The sequence below is a fragment of the Stegodyphus dumicola genome, chromosome 1 (genome assembly GCF_044657685.1).
Source record: "Stegodyphus dumicola isolate Sdum_Otavi_A_Nest chromosome 1, ASM4465768v1".
NCBI lineage: Eukaryota > Metazoa > Arthropoda > Arachnida > Araneae > Eresidae > Stegodyphus > Stegodyphus dumicola.
In genome coordinates this window covers 63,731,269-63,748,181 of record NC_140768.1, presented here as the reverse complement: position 1 = coordinate 63,748,181, position 16,913 = coordinate 63,731,269, and the positions used below count along the sequence as shown (strand labels likewise).

Here is a 16,913-nt window from a genome sequence, read left to right as displayed (position 1 = left end):
TACTTTCTTTTGAAATTTCATTTTGCACGTAATACGTCTCCCATTTCCTTTAACGCAGAAATTAACATTTTATGAGAGGTAAAATATTTTATAGATTTAATGTAAGTTATTGAAAGACTAAAGGTTATCAATTGATGGTTGTGAGTATTTCCGCCATTTTTCGCAAATTTAGCTTTCTTAACCAACAGGAATCGAATCGACCAATTGTTTTAACTTTTTGCATAATGTCGTATGAGGACTTTAATGTAAAATTATGACATTTTGGATGTTTATCAGAGAGTGTCTTGGTTTTAAATCATTTTAAGGTATTTAAAATGGTTTTCATTTTGAGCTATATCTTATGATCGAACTTAATATAATAAAAATCACAACATGTAAAGAATTCTCTAACTTGAGAAGAGATACATAAAATAAGCTGAAAAGATTAAACAAGAGTATTTGACGCCATATTACGTTGTTTAATACTTACTCATTTTTACCTGGCGCATCATTCTTTTCTATATATACACAACTGGTCTAAAATTGTTAAAATTCACAATACTCGAACCATGAGATCACCAGAAGTTTTCTGACTCTCGTTAAACTGCACCGTCTGTTAGGCAACAGAGAACAATCAGTTTTCGATCAGTAAATAATTGTTAGGAATCAATTTAAGTTACAGTTAAGAAACGGCATATTTAATGTTATCTATCGTATAACTGAAATTTGCTTTAACATCTAAAGTGAACATATTATCGCAAGTAAATAATAATAGGGGAACAGGAAAGTAATGTCGTTTCTGCGCATGTCGACAATAACATGATAAGTGCAGAAGTGGAAGCAAATCCATGTCAAACACTCTTAACCAACCTTGGTCGACCATCCAAGAACATTTAAAGTAGAATGGAAAAATAAGCAAAGCAGGTGTTTAAGTCCCCCATAATCTGTCCGAAAAGAACAAAGCCAACCTATCCATCAGATGCAACGTATTGCCTCAACGGGCACCATACAGAACGTTTTTTGATCGATTGATTAGTGGAGATAAAAAAATAAGTCCTATATGATAATCCAAAACTCAAAAGGCAGTTTTAATAGGGGTTATAAAGGGTTTACCTCCCGAAAAGGCGCTTCTGGGTGTTTGATGGAGTATTCGCGGAATTGTTCATTTTGAATAGCTGAAACCTGCAAAAACTGTTAATGTAGACGTTAATTGTGAACAATTGGATCTAGTGAACCAATCTTTAATCGAAAAATATCTGGCGATTGTCAACGGAAAAGGCGTCATTCTGCAACACGACAATACAAGACCGCACTGTGCAAGACGAACACTAGAAAAAATTAATGAATTGGGGTGGGAGGTACTTCCCTCACCCACCATATTCGCCCGATATCGCATCCTCGGATTTCCATTTATTCCGACCCCTACAACATTTTCTTAGTGACAAAAAATTTGAAAATTTGGATGATGTCCAAAATGCCACCTCGAGATATTTTACTCAAAAACCAATTGATTTTTATCGGTCTGGGAATGAACTCGGCATAGATGGCAAAAGGTTGCTGATAACGAGGGTGATTATTTTATTGATTAAAAGTAAAAGTTTGTTACAAATTTATTCGTTTGAATTTAATGTAAGAAAGCGACATTACTTTCCGGTCCCCCTATCAGAAGACAGAAACACGAAAATGCAAAAACTAAAAATATAACTATTAGAAAATTACCATAACTGTTAGAACTTATTCTATAATATTACACTAATACTTTTTCTCTTTATAATCAAGCCAGTAGGCACTTATTGAAAATTTTGAATACTTTAAGCACTTATTGAAAATAATATATTTGAAATCATTGCGATGTATTGCTAAAATAGAAAATTTAAAGGTCGACAAACTTGTTTTTTAAATTTGAAATAAAATGAATTTCAATTTGAGTTAACTTAGGGAACTTTCACTTCTCAGAAATTCCATGTGTCAACAGTAGTTCCATAATTAAGATGGTACTAACATAATAATATACAGCTAAGGAGCCTATAGGTCAGGCATGGCCAAAATGAGGATCTCAGGCCCCCTTCACTGCGCTCGTGAGCTGCATGAGCTTCTTTAGCCCCTTAAATATGACGTGCTTGCAGTACGTTAACTAGCCCCTTAAATATGACGCGCTTGCAGTACGAAACAGAAATGATCCAACAATACGCTTCTTTATCAAGTAGTAGTTTAATTCATATATTCGTTAGTGTAATAATTTAATAGATTTCAAACTGTCTAACGCACTCTCATCTTTATATTAACAGATGAAATGACAAATAGTTCGGTTGCTGCGAATTACCATGTTAGATCAGGTACAGGTCAACAGAATAGCACAAAAGACAAATTTGATAATAATTTAAAATTAATCATATTTTTCTTTCTCAGATTTGATTTTATTGCATGCAGTTTCTTTCCGCAAACCATCTCTGTAGTTCCTTTGCTTAGCGCGATGGAAATATTGAATGGGAAATAAATCGCTAATGAAATTCAATCAAATAAGTTTAAATGAAGTGCAGCAAAAAATGTATAATTTAACAGGCCCCCACAAGAAAGTCATGGAGTGTCCATGTCAGATTTTTTTAAAAGGTGCAAATACGAAATTTCGGCTTTTAGAAAAAAAACTTAGATGCGGCTCTCCAAATTTTTTAAATCCTAGTATGCGGCTCTTGCTGGCATGAAGTTTGGCCATCCCTGCTATAGATAGTAGCTTGGGATTCTTTTTAAAATTAAATAATTCAGAAGGGAAAAAGATCTTACTGCATATATATATACAGTGTCTCAAAAAAGTGATGGGACACTTGTGCTTTACAAAAGGAAACTGTATTAAAATAAATTTAAAAAACAGTAAAAATTTTTTGTGGGTGTGTTTCATACTTAAATTTAGTAACAATTATTACATAACATACATTTTCTCTAAATATTAAAATATTAATTTATTAAGAATACAATTGTTTAGAACGGAGCAAAAAATGGCTCACATAAGTGATGGGACACTTACTTTTCCATCAAATATTTATGCTGATGAGAGTAAATTTAATATATTTGGTTCTGACGGTAGAATCTTGGTGGGAAGAAAACACAGGGAAGAATTTCGCAAACAGAACTTGGTGCCAACAGTAAAACATGGTGGAGGAGGAATTATGGTATGGGGGTGTATGTCGTCCGCTGGACTTGGTACTCTTGTTTTTATTGACAGTATAATGGATCAGTACAAGTATATTGACATTTGAAATCAAAATTTGAAATCTTCAGCACGAAAATTGAACCTTAATGACGATTTTAAATTCTACCAAGACAATGACCCCAAGCACACTGCTTTGAACGTTAGACTCTGGCTGCTGTATAACTGTCCTGAAATAATAAAAACAGCACCACAATCTCCGGACTTAAATCCCATAGAGAATATTTGGCAAGAATTGGAATCAAGAGTTCGCAAACACACCATTTCTTCAAAACAATAATTAAAATCATTGCTTCAAGAAGAATGGGGTAAAATCACTCCAGAAATCACAAAACAATTAGTCGAATCCATCCCAAGAAGATTAAATCACGTTTTAAAAATAAAATGAAATCCAACAAAATACTAAAACATTTTAAGAAGTAAAATTTTTGGATAAATATTTGATGGAAAAGTAAGTGTCCCATCACTTAAGTGAGCCATTTTCTGCTACGTTCTAAACAATTGTATTTTTATTAAATTAATATTTTAATATTTTGAGAAAATGTATGTTATGTAATAATTGTTACTAAATTTAAGTATGAAACACAAACACAAAAAATTTTTAATGTTTTTAAAATTTATTTTATTGCAGTTTCCTTTTGTAAAGCACAAGTTTCCCATCACTTTTTTGAGACACTGTAAAAGCAAATAATTCGTCTTTATAAATAGCTTCTTTTTCGCAATTTACAAGACTGCATATGTCGTATTCTTTGTTCTTCAAATAATTTACCAATCAAATTTATTTGCTACCATCTAGTAAGATAAAAATTGTCAATATTTTATAAAACCTATTCCTTAGAGGTTTTCTTTAAATGTTCTCGATGCAGAATATGACTCATAAATGTCCTTTCACAAAGGAATTTATTTTCAACGAACATGCATAAATGTAATCTTTGAATTACCATTTAAAAATTCTAGGTAACTACTACGAGTTTTGAAATTAACTATTTTAAATTTCGAAGCTTCCCAAGTGCTTCCATACATTTTAAAGAAATAAGAAGTTTCTTCAAACATTTATTTATAATAAACAATGATACGTGATTTTTTCGCTAAAATAATTGTTTTAAAAATCAATTAAGTGTTTTGTTCTCAGTATTAAGTTAATGGAAATACTGCAATTATAGAAATAATTAACAAATGGAAATGACATAATAACGGATAGTAAACCAAATTATAAAATAGTAATAGAAACAGTTTTCATAGTAACGTGCTATTAAGCAAAATCCTAACAAAAAAAAAAAAAAAAAAAAAAAAAAAAACTGAAGAAACTCTAAATTCAAAATCTAGTCATTTAATAATAATAATAAGCATTTCCTAGGACGTGTTATAAGCGACAGCTGATTTATTTAATAGTTTTGATAAATTTCATTGTAAAATATATTAGTTTCTCTGAGCAGATAGGATTATAAATTCAATTTGGAATGTACAAAAGGTATTCTGGCCAAATGTTTTTAGAAATAATTGCATTATCTTAATCGTTTATGAACTTCTTTCAGAGTAAATAAGACCGATAATTTGCATTAGAAAAATTTCAGAATCAATTAAGCGAAAAGGAATATTCAAGCCTGTATGTAAAGCGTGCGTGATAGGTAGCAAAAATAATCAACACTGAATATAAATTCTTTTCCTGAGAAGCTTTATCTATTTTCAGCGTTAGAAAGGTTTTTCGGGAAAAAAAAAAAAAAAAAAAGTATCATCAAAAAAAGATCGGTCTATTTTTCCTTTAAATTATTCTCTCGCTATTTACTGGGAAGAGAAACTTAACCGACTTACTTTTTATCATGGAAAGTTTTCCCGTGGCTGTGCTACAGCTGCAAGTAGTAGAGCGCCCTCTGCCGGTGCGGAATTTTCTTAGCAGAATCAACAGATGACACTGAAGAAACGCAGCGACATAATTTCTTTCCCCTCTGTTTCCCACTCATCCCGTTTTGCGCGGGAAAAGTTAAACTAACTCTGAAATAGCTGGAACAAAACTGCAAAAAATAGAAATTTGCTTTGTGTAAGAAATTTTTCTTTGGTGACATGCAGGGAAGCAATTCGAACCCGATGTGCACCGTAAAAGCGGAACTGCAAGGAGATGAAGTTCGAAGTTCGATTGTTACAGAGAGTTCCTGCGCCCCTCCAGCTCTTACAGAAACCGACGATGACCGGGAAACATGGGACAAGAAAGCAGAATTTTTGCTTGCAGTAATTGGATTTGCTGTAGACCTCGGAAACGTATGGAGATTCCCGTTTATTTGTTACAGAAACGGAGGCGGTAAGTTTACGACTTTTTCAAATCTTACCTGCACTGTAACAATTAATAGGAAATTCAGGATCATCGTACTCCTTTTAAGACCCAAAATATTCAAAGCTCATTCAGAGTTAAAGATATAGAGCTGAAAAAGATAGTTCACTGTAACATTACATGCTGCTTCAACCAGAATTCGAAAATTTAAAATTTATTTTGGGAAATCCCTTGTTTTTGTTATACCGACTTAGTTTAATAACTTTAGAGAATTAGTTCGGAATTTCCTGAATTAGTTCAATTGCTCTCAAAATGGAAAAAGCTTATTTTTATTATTATTCTGTTCCTGCTTATTGTATAGAAATTTGCTGCATTAATTTGTAATTTATTAAAAAAATACTTTTTTTGCATTGCATACATATATAAAAATTATTATGCCGAACTTAATGTTCAATGAATATTTCACATCCCCAGTGTTTTAAGAATGATGCTTTTATTTTTTTTTCTTTGTATATTTAACTTCGGAAAACTGAATAATTTAAAATAATGTTCTAAGCTATTGTGTGCATAGTAAAGTTGTTATCCGGATTTCTAAATAGCTCCATTTATGCGAATCGCTTGTTTTTTGTAAATCAAGTGAAATTGACCTTGTTATTAATTTATTTAATGAAATAAATTTCTTATTGATTTACGCGATTTGTTTTTCATTTGAATCAGAAACTTATTATAAATTGTAAGCCTGAGAACTTAAAATTATGGGGTACGAAGTTATTTTTTTATTTGTTATTTTAATTTCATTAAAAGTGCTACTTTAGCTCAAATTTTATTAAAATTAGTTATACGTTTTATTTTAATAAAACAAGAAATAATTTATTTTTAAAATTTTTTAATATAATAAATGTGATAATAATATTAGTTTTAAGATATATGTGGAATGAGGTAGGTGCATGCTTAAGCAAAGAGAAAAAAGTGCATTTTTTAAATCGAAATATAATTTGTGTATTTTATTCTATGGAAGGACAACTCTTTTCAATTTGTAATCTTTATAATCCATGAAGAAATTAATGCGAAGACAAAATAAAAAAAAAAAAAAAAAGACTTCATACTTGCAATTGCAGTAAATATGCACTTATTCTTTTAGGAAAAAATGCAATCCAGTCATCCAAATAAGCTGGGCCGCTGTTAATCCTGACATCTGCAGTTCTCTTATGCTATTAAAACAAAACTCGAGGGTGAGAAAGAGTTGACATGGCATAATATTATTTAAAATTTTTCTTGCAATGTTCTTAATTTTCTTACCTAGAGCGCATCTAAATCAAGTTGTACTGGAATTATTTTCATGCGTTAACATTTAAAAGCAGGCAGCTGCAATACTGAAATGAACCAAACCTAACGTTTCGAAACATTACAATTTAAAAAAAAATTATTTTCATAATGTTGTTTAAGAATAGAAACATAAAAATTTTTAAGATCAGTGTTAGGTCAGAGATGATAATACAGATTGGAAATAGCTGAGTTGTCGTATACACTTCATCTTTAAAAAAAAAAAAAAAAAAAAAAAAAAAACACTATTTCTTCACATTTAAAAAAAAAAAAAAAATGAAGTGCCGATGACAGATAGTACTAATGCCACAAAGAACTACTGATAGGGCGTAATTAAAAACCTATATTCTTTCTACATTATAATACATAAATGGATTTCTTTTTACTTAGTTTTTGTTTCTTATTGACTTATGAGTACTTGCTTTCTGTTTGGCCCAAAGGAGCGTTAGCTCTGAAGGGCTATTAGTCTCAAAACGGCATTTTGCGTAATACAGCGTATCACTTTTTAAATTGTTGCCATCAAATTATCGCCCTGTATTATATTTAAATAAATTAAATAATGAATAATCTGCATGAATGTGTGTAGGTTTCTCGCCATCTTTCTCACTTCACATGGTCCTTTTCCAGAATATCTTAACAGGTTCGGTCTTCATCACTCAAACCTATGTATCTGCGGACACATTGGCACTCTTGATCATTACCTCTTTAACTCCGAAATCACAAAGGATCTCCACCTCAAGCCATTTACTACAACATCAGCACAACTGTGGTTTAGACAAACACTAAAAAGCAACTTCGCAATGAACTTCAAAATATCATAAACCATTTATCCATCAACTGTGAAAATTTAAAAGCTCCATAAAAATGATTGAACAAGGAAATTCTGATCTAATTAACAACGTTGTTAAACTAGGACTTCCACATATATGGACTTCTACAAGATATGGACTTTTACATATGGACATTCTTTCACTCTCTTCAAGACATGGACTTCTACATATAATTATACGGACTTCCACATAGACTTTATTTTATTATATTATATTTTTATTTTATTACTTTATTAATTTTACTACATATAGACATTATACGTATGGATATTCTACATATGAACATTCTACAAGATATGGACTTCTACATATGGTCTTTAACCATAAATTTATATGTTGACGACTACATAGACTTTATATTTATATTTTATTATTTTATATTAAAAGTTATCTAAGTTGAAATTTATATTATGTATTCAACATTTCTAATTACTTATGTTTTGTACTTTAACCAATTGTAGCGTAATATGTACATTAAATTATTTTAATAAATGCCGCTGAACTGCAGGTGGTGGATAGTACCCATCAATAGAGCAGACAAACCGAAAGTCTAAATGATGGCGCAGTTGCTGTATTGCTGTATTGACGGTCTTCTGTCTCTCTTCTGTAGCTTTCGCGCATGCTGAAAAAATGACGATACCCAGATCCATCAAATTTCGAATAACGTAATCCTCCACCCGAACATGGGCACTAGGAAGCTCGAATTTTGAATTTCGAATTTGTTTTATTCTCTACTTCATATTTTGTAAAACTTTAATTTAAAGAATTTTTGATTAACAAAATCAACGATTTAAAGCAAGCAATGGAAACACTGTACAGAAAAAACAATTATCACCAGCTCACGAGACTGCCTATCGAAAATTCTAAAGATATACAACTCTTAAATATTTTATGGTATTGGTGTTAAATTGGATTTCAGGTGGTTTAAGCTCGAAGAACATGATATTTAATAAATAAAGGTAAAACCCGTTACAAAAACGTCCTTTTTGGCGTAATATAAAATCTGAAAAACCTTCAGATTTTTTTATTCATGTTTGATTTTAAATTTAGTTGAAATGAATCTTTTTCCCGTTAATTGTGCTTATTAGTATGGTTGTATCCATATTTAGTACATACCATTTGTACCTTAAATGTTCAGACTATGCTCATATTAGAGTAAATTTTATAAAATGTCGGCATTTGCTAGGCATTAACACAGTTGCGGCTTTTGTTATGGAGGAAGTACAAAACAAATAATGCAAGTTTTCACTATATATCTCTAGCCACCTGTAGTAGAACAAGTATGAAACCTGTAGCCGTTAGAACTAGAATATTTTACACATTGGATTTAAAGTATGTATTACAGGAGTTAAAGTACATGTTATAGTAGGAAAAGGTATTATAAAAAGGTAGCAAATGCGCTACTAAAGCACTTCTAAGAGTTTGGTATAGGAAATAATATTGAATCGTGTTGTGTAAGCAGCCTCATAAATATGTTAAGAGAATGTTAAGGTAAAGCAAAACTAATATTTATATAAAGTTACAACACCAAAGAGACAAAAATCTTTTATGCTAGCTAGACGCTATGTTTATATAATTCACAAATGTACATAAAAATGTATCAGTCACCTGCCTATTTGTGATTTATATGAAAAGGATTGTAGATAAAATATACAGGCATTTTTAATTTCTGTAATTTGTTTCGAAAGGGAATTTTTTATATTTGTACAGAACTGAAATTTTATTTCTGTTCACAGTTCGTCCAAAATAATCAGAAAAATTTTTTAAATCCATTTAGTAAATTATTAATTTTAATTGCTCACGGAAACATTAAAATGCTTCATTAAGCTGTATCAATGTTTAAGAAGCAAATGAAAATTAAGTTACGAATGTAGTTTCAAACTACAAGGAGGTGAGAAACTATACTATTTTATAAATTAATAAAAATTATGCAACTATTAGAAAGTATGTAACTCTTTTAAAAATACTATTTAAAGCGAATAAATACTTATTTAAGAACTAAAGTTACTTTTTCCCTATTAATCATTTTTAGTTTAATATTTTGTACCGAGCAATTGACTGATGCTGTTTCATGCGTAATATAACTATAATATATTGTTTCGTTTTTTTTTTCTTTCTTCACGTTACGTTTAAGGGGTTCGTGCGGAACGAGAACAGCACTTGATCAAGTATCAAAACACACTTTATGGGCCAGTATTATTCAAAACAGCTCCAATAACACGTTTACAGACGTCGAAGGCCTACTATAAACACGCTGACACAATCAGTGACACAGCCTTAACACTATCAAGCTATAACGGTGAAGATAGCTTCCCGGCGAAGCATCATAGTACAGCTCCCGACTCTCTTCGGTCGTTCTCAGAACTCTACGTACTCTCAAGACCCTTCACGCTACAACTCGCGATGCACTAGAGTACAGCTCCCGACTCCTCGGTTGAGTAATCTTGGAGCTCAACGCACTCTAAGATCAAACTTGACGATGCACTAACTCGCGATATACTAAGAGACTCTTTCGAAGCACTCGACGACTAACTCGGCATTAGGCACTTATTGTCTAACTATCAACTGGATGGACTCCGCACAGACTAATTATCTCTTCTCTGCGTAACCAGCAGATTTTATATAGCTTTTGGCTTGAGTTCGAGAACATTCTGGGCTAAATCAGTAAGAATTCGTTCCAGAAGGTTCTTCATCCACCTATGGCACATCGCCAATTTTGCCACCAAACGTCTCCAAATGGGCGATTTCTCGCCAAATGTGGCAACCCTTTCTTCCCTTTCCATTTTCTGGCAATCCTAAAACTGATTTGCGGGGAACCTATCTTACCGCAGCTGTACAATTAGTAACAACATATTATGTTACATGTAAATTTCTAGCAACAATCCAACATACGCTTTTTCCAAATTCAATTAAAATAATAATGATTTTATGATTAAAAGGGCATAGGAGATGAGTTTTTCAACTAATTTAAAAACTTCCAAGCATCAAAATTATATTTAAGTAAGGAAATGATTCTAATGATAGTTTTGCTTATTTAAAACTGACGTAAACATTCATTTTAGTTTTGTTTACGTCAATAATTATGTGAGAAATAATATATGACTATTGTAAAAATATTAGTTTTCATACCTTATGATTGTAGTGGAATTATAAATTTAGTAAATTAGTTTTGTGAAAAAAATCACCGAATGAATAACTTTTGTAAATTCGATAATGCATTTCACATTTTTTTTTACTAAAACTTCTTAAACAGTGAAATGTTCGAGATATTTTTATCTACACACGCCGTACAGTTTTCTCAAGAGTGATACAACTTCAGTCTGATACTTCTAGCGAGGAAACATGCTATCGTTATTAGCTCATTTCAACTGTGCTAAAGATTTATTTTAAAGTAAGATTAAAATAAGAAACATAAGAGGTATCTCTCTTAGGTTAGTCATTTCAATAAACAAAGAACTAAGCAGAGTGGTACACTTTAAGAACTTTTATTTCTTATTCAGTTATTTATCTGATTCTCAAAGAGAATCGTTCTACAGTGGATTCCATGTCATTATGACATACTTTTTACTGAGGCGGCGGATGGGCTGCACCAAAATACGAGTAACACAGTGTATTACCAATAAAACATCATTTAAATCAGCTTCTAAGATCATAGACCAACAAGATTAAAAATTCTTTTATCTGGGAGTTTCAAAATCATCTTAAAAACAAAGCCTGGACCCAAGTGTTTTGATGGTTTACCAGATTACCCTCGAGACGTTACAGCAGCTGCATTTCGATTGGAAATCGGACATAATTTCTTGACTCTTCACTTGAACGGGATTGAAATTTTCTACAGCCCAGAGCATCCTCTCTGCAATTTCGCCTTCAAGGATGTGATTGCCTTCTTCTTTCTCATGCTTGAACTAAGTTCTCTGTTCAGACGCTATTGGGAATTTGAGATTGCATAAGACTCACCTCAAAGTACTTTAATCTTTTGTTTTAATTACTTATATTCGGATTTTGCCTCTGAATTTTATCTGTTTCTTTTTCTCCTATATTTTATCGCCTATGGACAAGTGCCCAACGGCTTTTTATTCAACAGAAATTAAAAATAACTTTTTATTGGCAAAGCATATTTGCTTTGAAAACAAGAACACTGTCATAAGAGATGAGGACGAGACACTTAATTTAACGATGACGCACTTCATAAAATTGTTTGGCGTGTGTTGTCTTATAACAGAGAAAAATCCAATTTTTGTAAACATAATCTCATTGGATTTACTTTTCAAATGAATTTCTTGAACTCTGTAATAAATTAAATTATAATTTTTATTACTCAGCCTAAACGTATGCAAATAGATAGGTGTGCTGTTGCTTTTCTTCAATAGAAAACTCAAAGGTTTTTGCGCTTTTCAAAATTAATAGTATAAAATAATGCTAGAAATTATTATTCCTTAGGGACAGCTTTACCTATTTCTTATTCCTGATAACTAAATATATCATTCTCCTTTATAATCAACAAATCGAATTTTTTTTCAATTCCTTCACATATTATACAAAAATTAGCTAACTAAACTAATTTACGTTACCTGTTTTGTAATTGTATTTAGTTTAAAAATGTAAGATTTCAAAACTGAAACGTTTTCTCAAATTTAATGGTACATTTCACACAGGTGCTAGTCAATTCAGAATTTATCCAACGCGAATCCCGAATAATTATAAATAATGCTCACACCACTGACCCGGGCCCACCAGCGGCCGAGCGGTAACGTCACTGAACACTGGTAGTTCGGTCCGAGGTTCGAATCCCGCGAACGGCCTGGCTGCATGGGTGTTTTCGTGTTTTCGTGGTTTTCCCCTATGTGTAAAGTGTATACGAGCCAGTTTCCCTTAGAAAGGGCTCCACGAAGGCATCCCTCCCCTTAGGCAGATAGCCCTCGAGGCTTTGCCATAATCACACCCCTGACCCAATGACGGGGATCTTTGAACACTGGCAGTTCGACCTAGGTACGTATTACGGCAAAGCAATTGGCACCGTGTTTTGGTCATATATAATAAAAAGATGACTCAGTTTCCTTTAAAAGCCTTCACGATGGCATTCCTTCTCAGGTAGGCTACTTTCTCATGCCTTTGTCATGTTCAGCTCAATAAACAGATAACATTATAAAACAAACATATTTAAGTATGAAATAGGAGGATGTAACTTCTTAATTCCGGCTGAGATAATTGTTCTTGAGACTTTTTAATTTGCTGGCACTTACAGTTGTTTTCCGCTTAAACAACTAAGCGGAAAACAACTGTAAGTGCCAGCAAACGATCCTTGTCAGTTTACATTCTTACATTTCAGAGAATTACTCCTTGTAGGTTTCTTATGTCCCCATTCTTTCTTCTGTTATTAATATTCTTTTAGCACTAAAGACTGAATAGGCTTAAGTAAGGCAACTGTTTATTTATATGATTACTGCAAAGCCTCGAGTGCTATCTTCCTAAGGGCAGGAATGCCTTCGGGGGAAACTTTCTAAGGGAGACTGGCTCGTATAGACGTTACACATAGGGAAAACCACGAAAACGACCATGCAGCTGTTCCGCTCGTGGGATTCGTACCTTGGACCGAATTGCCAGTGTTCAGTGACTTTACCGTTCGGCCGCTGGTGGCCAAGTGAGGTAACTATAGTATCGTAAAGTGTGCATACTAAATAAACAAAAAGTCGCTTATCTTTTACCACAATGTTGATACCAGCGCTTATATTACAGCAACGAAATAATTTAAGACTTAATAACCCCAATTTATCACGAACACTTTCTGAGAATTTCGTTTACATCTTAAATGAAAATTGAATACCTGAGCCTTTCTGAAGCGACGGCTCCCTAAAGTTGTTTGCTGTTTAATAATAGCTCAGGAAAAGCTGACTTTCCACATTTTTTCTGCATTGTCATCAACATCTCTACAGATTTTCCAGGCATTTCAAGATTTCTTTTGTTTCAGGAATAAATCGTTTAATATACCCATTTGTGCTTTTTTTTCCAAGCTCACAGCTTCAGCGAATTCAATTAAGCCAGAAGGAAGACGTCTGCAAACCCTGCAATAGTGAAAGCTAATATAATTTCAAGCACTTAATGACTGAACATTAGGGCAAATACAAAGGTGATCTCCTAAACATCTATACAAAGCTTCTTACGTCTAGATATTAACATGCTGGTTACAAGGAGTTTTGCTAGAAATGATGTAGTCAGTCATCACGATATATTGGCTAACTACTTGCAAAATAGGAGCAGAAATTAGCCAGAAGAATACATTTCTAATTTTATTTTTAATTTCATTTCATTACATATAATTCAAATATAAATCAACTTCTTTCAAAAAATCTACTACAATGTGGATAGAACTGCTGAACAGTGGTAATTCGATCCAGGCTCCTATCGCATTAACCAGTTGCATAGGCCATGAAGCCATTGGCCGGCCATTACACATAGGGAATACCAAAAACTTGGGGCTTTCACCGTTTTGCTTATGCGAAACGTTATACGAGATATTTTTTTTCAGTATATCTTTCATCTACTAGATGGCTGCCTTAATCTACGTAAATTCTTTCATAATGTGAGCTGCGCATCTAGGGGATTGGTAGACAGACAAAACACATCTAGGTGACTAAATTATTTCATTTGGAGCTACATTAAGATGTTATTTACAGATGGAGAAAAGACGTGATGAGAGTTTTTGCATCTTCGCTTTCTCATTCTTACTCCTTGGTCGAAGAGCGTGCACTCCTTATTCCCCATCAAACTTCTGTCTACGATGCTGTCAGTCGTAGTGAGTAGTCGCACTCCTGATACTCACATTAATATATATTCTTTTATAGAAATGTAAGCAGAGTTTTTTGCCATAACTTTTAATTCTTTTCCGTTATACTATACGAAAATTATAAATATTTTTTAAACGCATGAAATTTGTTTCTGATGTAAATTATTTCAATAAAGAAAGCTCTCAAATATATATCGAGTTGACATATATATATTCTCAATACTCTGCTTGGTGAATGTTGTCGTATAATGGAAAAGATCTTAACTACTGAACAAATTGAGAATAATGCTTTGTAATTCTTGACACTTACTGATTATCGCAATCACTTTAATAGAAGTCACCAAACTCTGGCAACCACGCCCATAAAAGTTCTTTAGGTAACCATATCCAGTGTAAGTTGCTATTCGAAAATTTAACGAATTACCTTTTCCTTCTGTAAAAAATCGTCAAACTGCGTCAGGGTGATTGAGCTAATACCTAAGTACTTAATTCTTTTAAAAAAGAATTATAAATTTAAGTTTACATTTCAAGAAAATAATTTTAAATTTAAGTTTACATTTCAAGATTTATAAAAGAACACGATTATCTGCCAACATGCTCCAGTTAATTTCAATTATTCTTTATGTCTATAAATTTTATTTCCTACTTCAATGAAAGTTCAATTTAAAACTGATATAAAGGGATGAATTTGTTTATTTGAGAACGGAAAAACGCATTAGCGCAAGCGTTTCAAGAAACAGCAGCCATGACTGATAAAGCAGAGTGCGATGCTATGGAAACCAACATTTTTCCTTCTTCACACGCTACTGAATGATTTATTAGTATTATAGATTTAGTTGCAATGATATTTATTACAGACAACGAAATTATGAGAAATGCAAAACATACCGTTATGGGAATGAGACCATGGAAATCTTTTCAATAACTATGCTAGATGAACAGAGAACAAAATCACAATTCATTGACATTAATAAAAACTCAAAATAAAATAAACAGTTATAAGTAACACAAAGAAAAACGACATAGATGAAGAAGTTCTCCTACGCAAGCGAAGGATGTAATAGATCGCCGACAATCACTCTCAAAATAAACTCTAAAACAGTAATCGCTGAACAAGAGCTGAATATGACCCCATAATTCTAAACCGAATATTCAGCTAATTCTGAACTCATTTTCACGGTTCAAACGGGGACATTTATGGAAGGTTGCCAGATCTGCTGGGAGTTTCAGAAAAATCTCTACAAGGGTTTCAAAAATATATTTTCTAGGAATTCCCAGAAAGTCCGCAAACTGGCGAAAAATTGCTAAATGTCGCAAAGACTCGACAGAAGAGTTATTTTATGCTCATATCTTGAATTTTTAGTGATCTCTTTTCATATCTTAAAAGTTGATCAATTCAAAGTTACAAGATCTACAACTTTAAGCAAGAAATAAGCAACTATAAATAAAATTCCTGACCACTAATACAATTAGAAAAATGCAAAATAAAATTATTACATAAAATACAACTGATAAATAAATAAACATATTATTATAACAATACACAAAATCCAAAGTACAATCAAAATAGGCTCAAATATTCAGAAAGACGTGGCAATGAAATAAATAAAATAACCTTTTGACAGACGTTTGAAGATTTTTCAAAGCAGTTGACCCACAAAACAATGTTTCCTGTTTCATAATGATTCCATCAATGGCCGAGTAGTTGAATACTAGAAGTTTGACCCGAGTTCGATTCCAGGTAAACATGCTAGCTGCATGGTCAGTTTTCAAGCTTTCCCCATCTGCAGCTGGAATGCGAGTCCGTTACCCTTAGGAGACTTTATATGGCTCCGAAGGCATCATCCCTTTAGACAGAAAGCTTTCATTTGGTTTGCTGGGTTCAAATAACCTAATCTAACCTGCTCCATGTATATCGAATAAATAAAACACAGTTTGTAGCAGCGACACAAAATAACATCTTTGAAGTTTTAAATGCAAATTTTTTTATACATCCGAATCGCAAGTGTTATGCCAGTTGCCACATGATGATGCTATGTAACATTTCCTTAAATACATTTTTTTCTTTGCGAAATCTCAGTAGATGTTATAATGCAGACACAAAATTTGATAAAAATGAGAAATTAATTGCAAAATGCAGGTTTTCTGTATGGAAATAATTTTTCGCAGTAACACCTTTTCAGAGAAAATTTTAAGTGCGTCTTAATCGAATAAATAATAAAATAAAAACATTTGCTGAAGGTTGAAATTGGATTAACACTTTCTGAAAAGTATTTTGAATGTTTTAAAACGAAATCTTCAAGAAATTCTGCGAAAGGAAAGCTCTGTAAATTAATATCTAATGAGAAAAAGATGTATCCTGAAAAATCCTATTTACTTGTTTCTTAAAAGATATCTTTCGCATGTCATGTATGTTAGTGAATTCTTTTAAGATTTTATTTCGGGAAAGACATAAATGAAAAAATTTCATAAATACTTGTTTTTTTATTATTTATCTATAAAAAGAAATCTATTTAGTAATTTGTC

General features: G+C 32.3%; 1 protein-coding gene across 2 annotated transcripts in view; it reads left to right on the top strand.

The window, feature by feature from the left end:
- The window catches only part of LOC118203956 (sodium-dependent serotonin transporter-like), a 161,419-nt gene that overhangs the window by 25,369 nt on the left and 119,137 nt on the right, over nucleotides 1-16,913 (top strand). The window contains exon 1 of one of the 2 annotated variants that reach the window (XM_085815680.1): nucleotides 5,074-5,480. The exons of the other annotated variant lie outside the window; for it this stretch is intronic. Within the exon in view, the coding sequence (XP_085671806.1) occupies nucleotides 5,246-5,480 (235 nt within the window). The 5' untranslated portion in view covers nucleotides 5,074-5,245. Of the gene's footprint in view, nucleotides 1-5,073; nucleotides 5,481-16,913 lie in introns of those variants that run through there. 2 annotated transcript variants of the gene reach the window in all.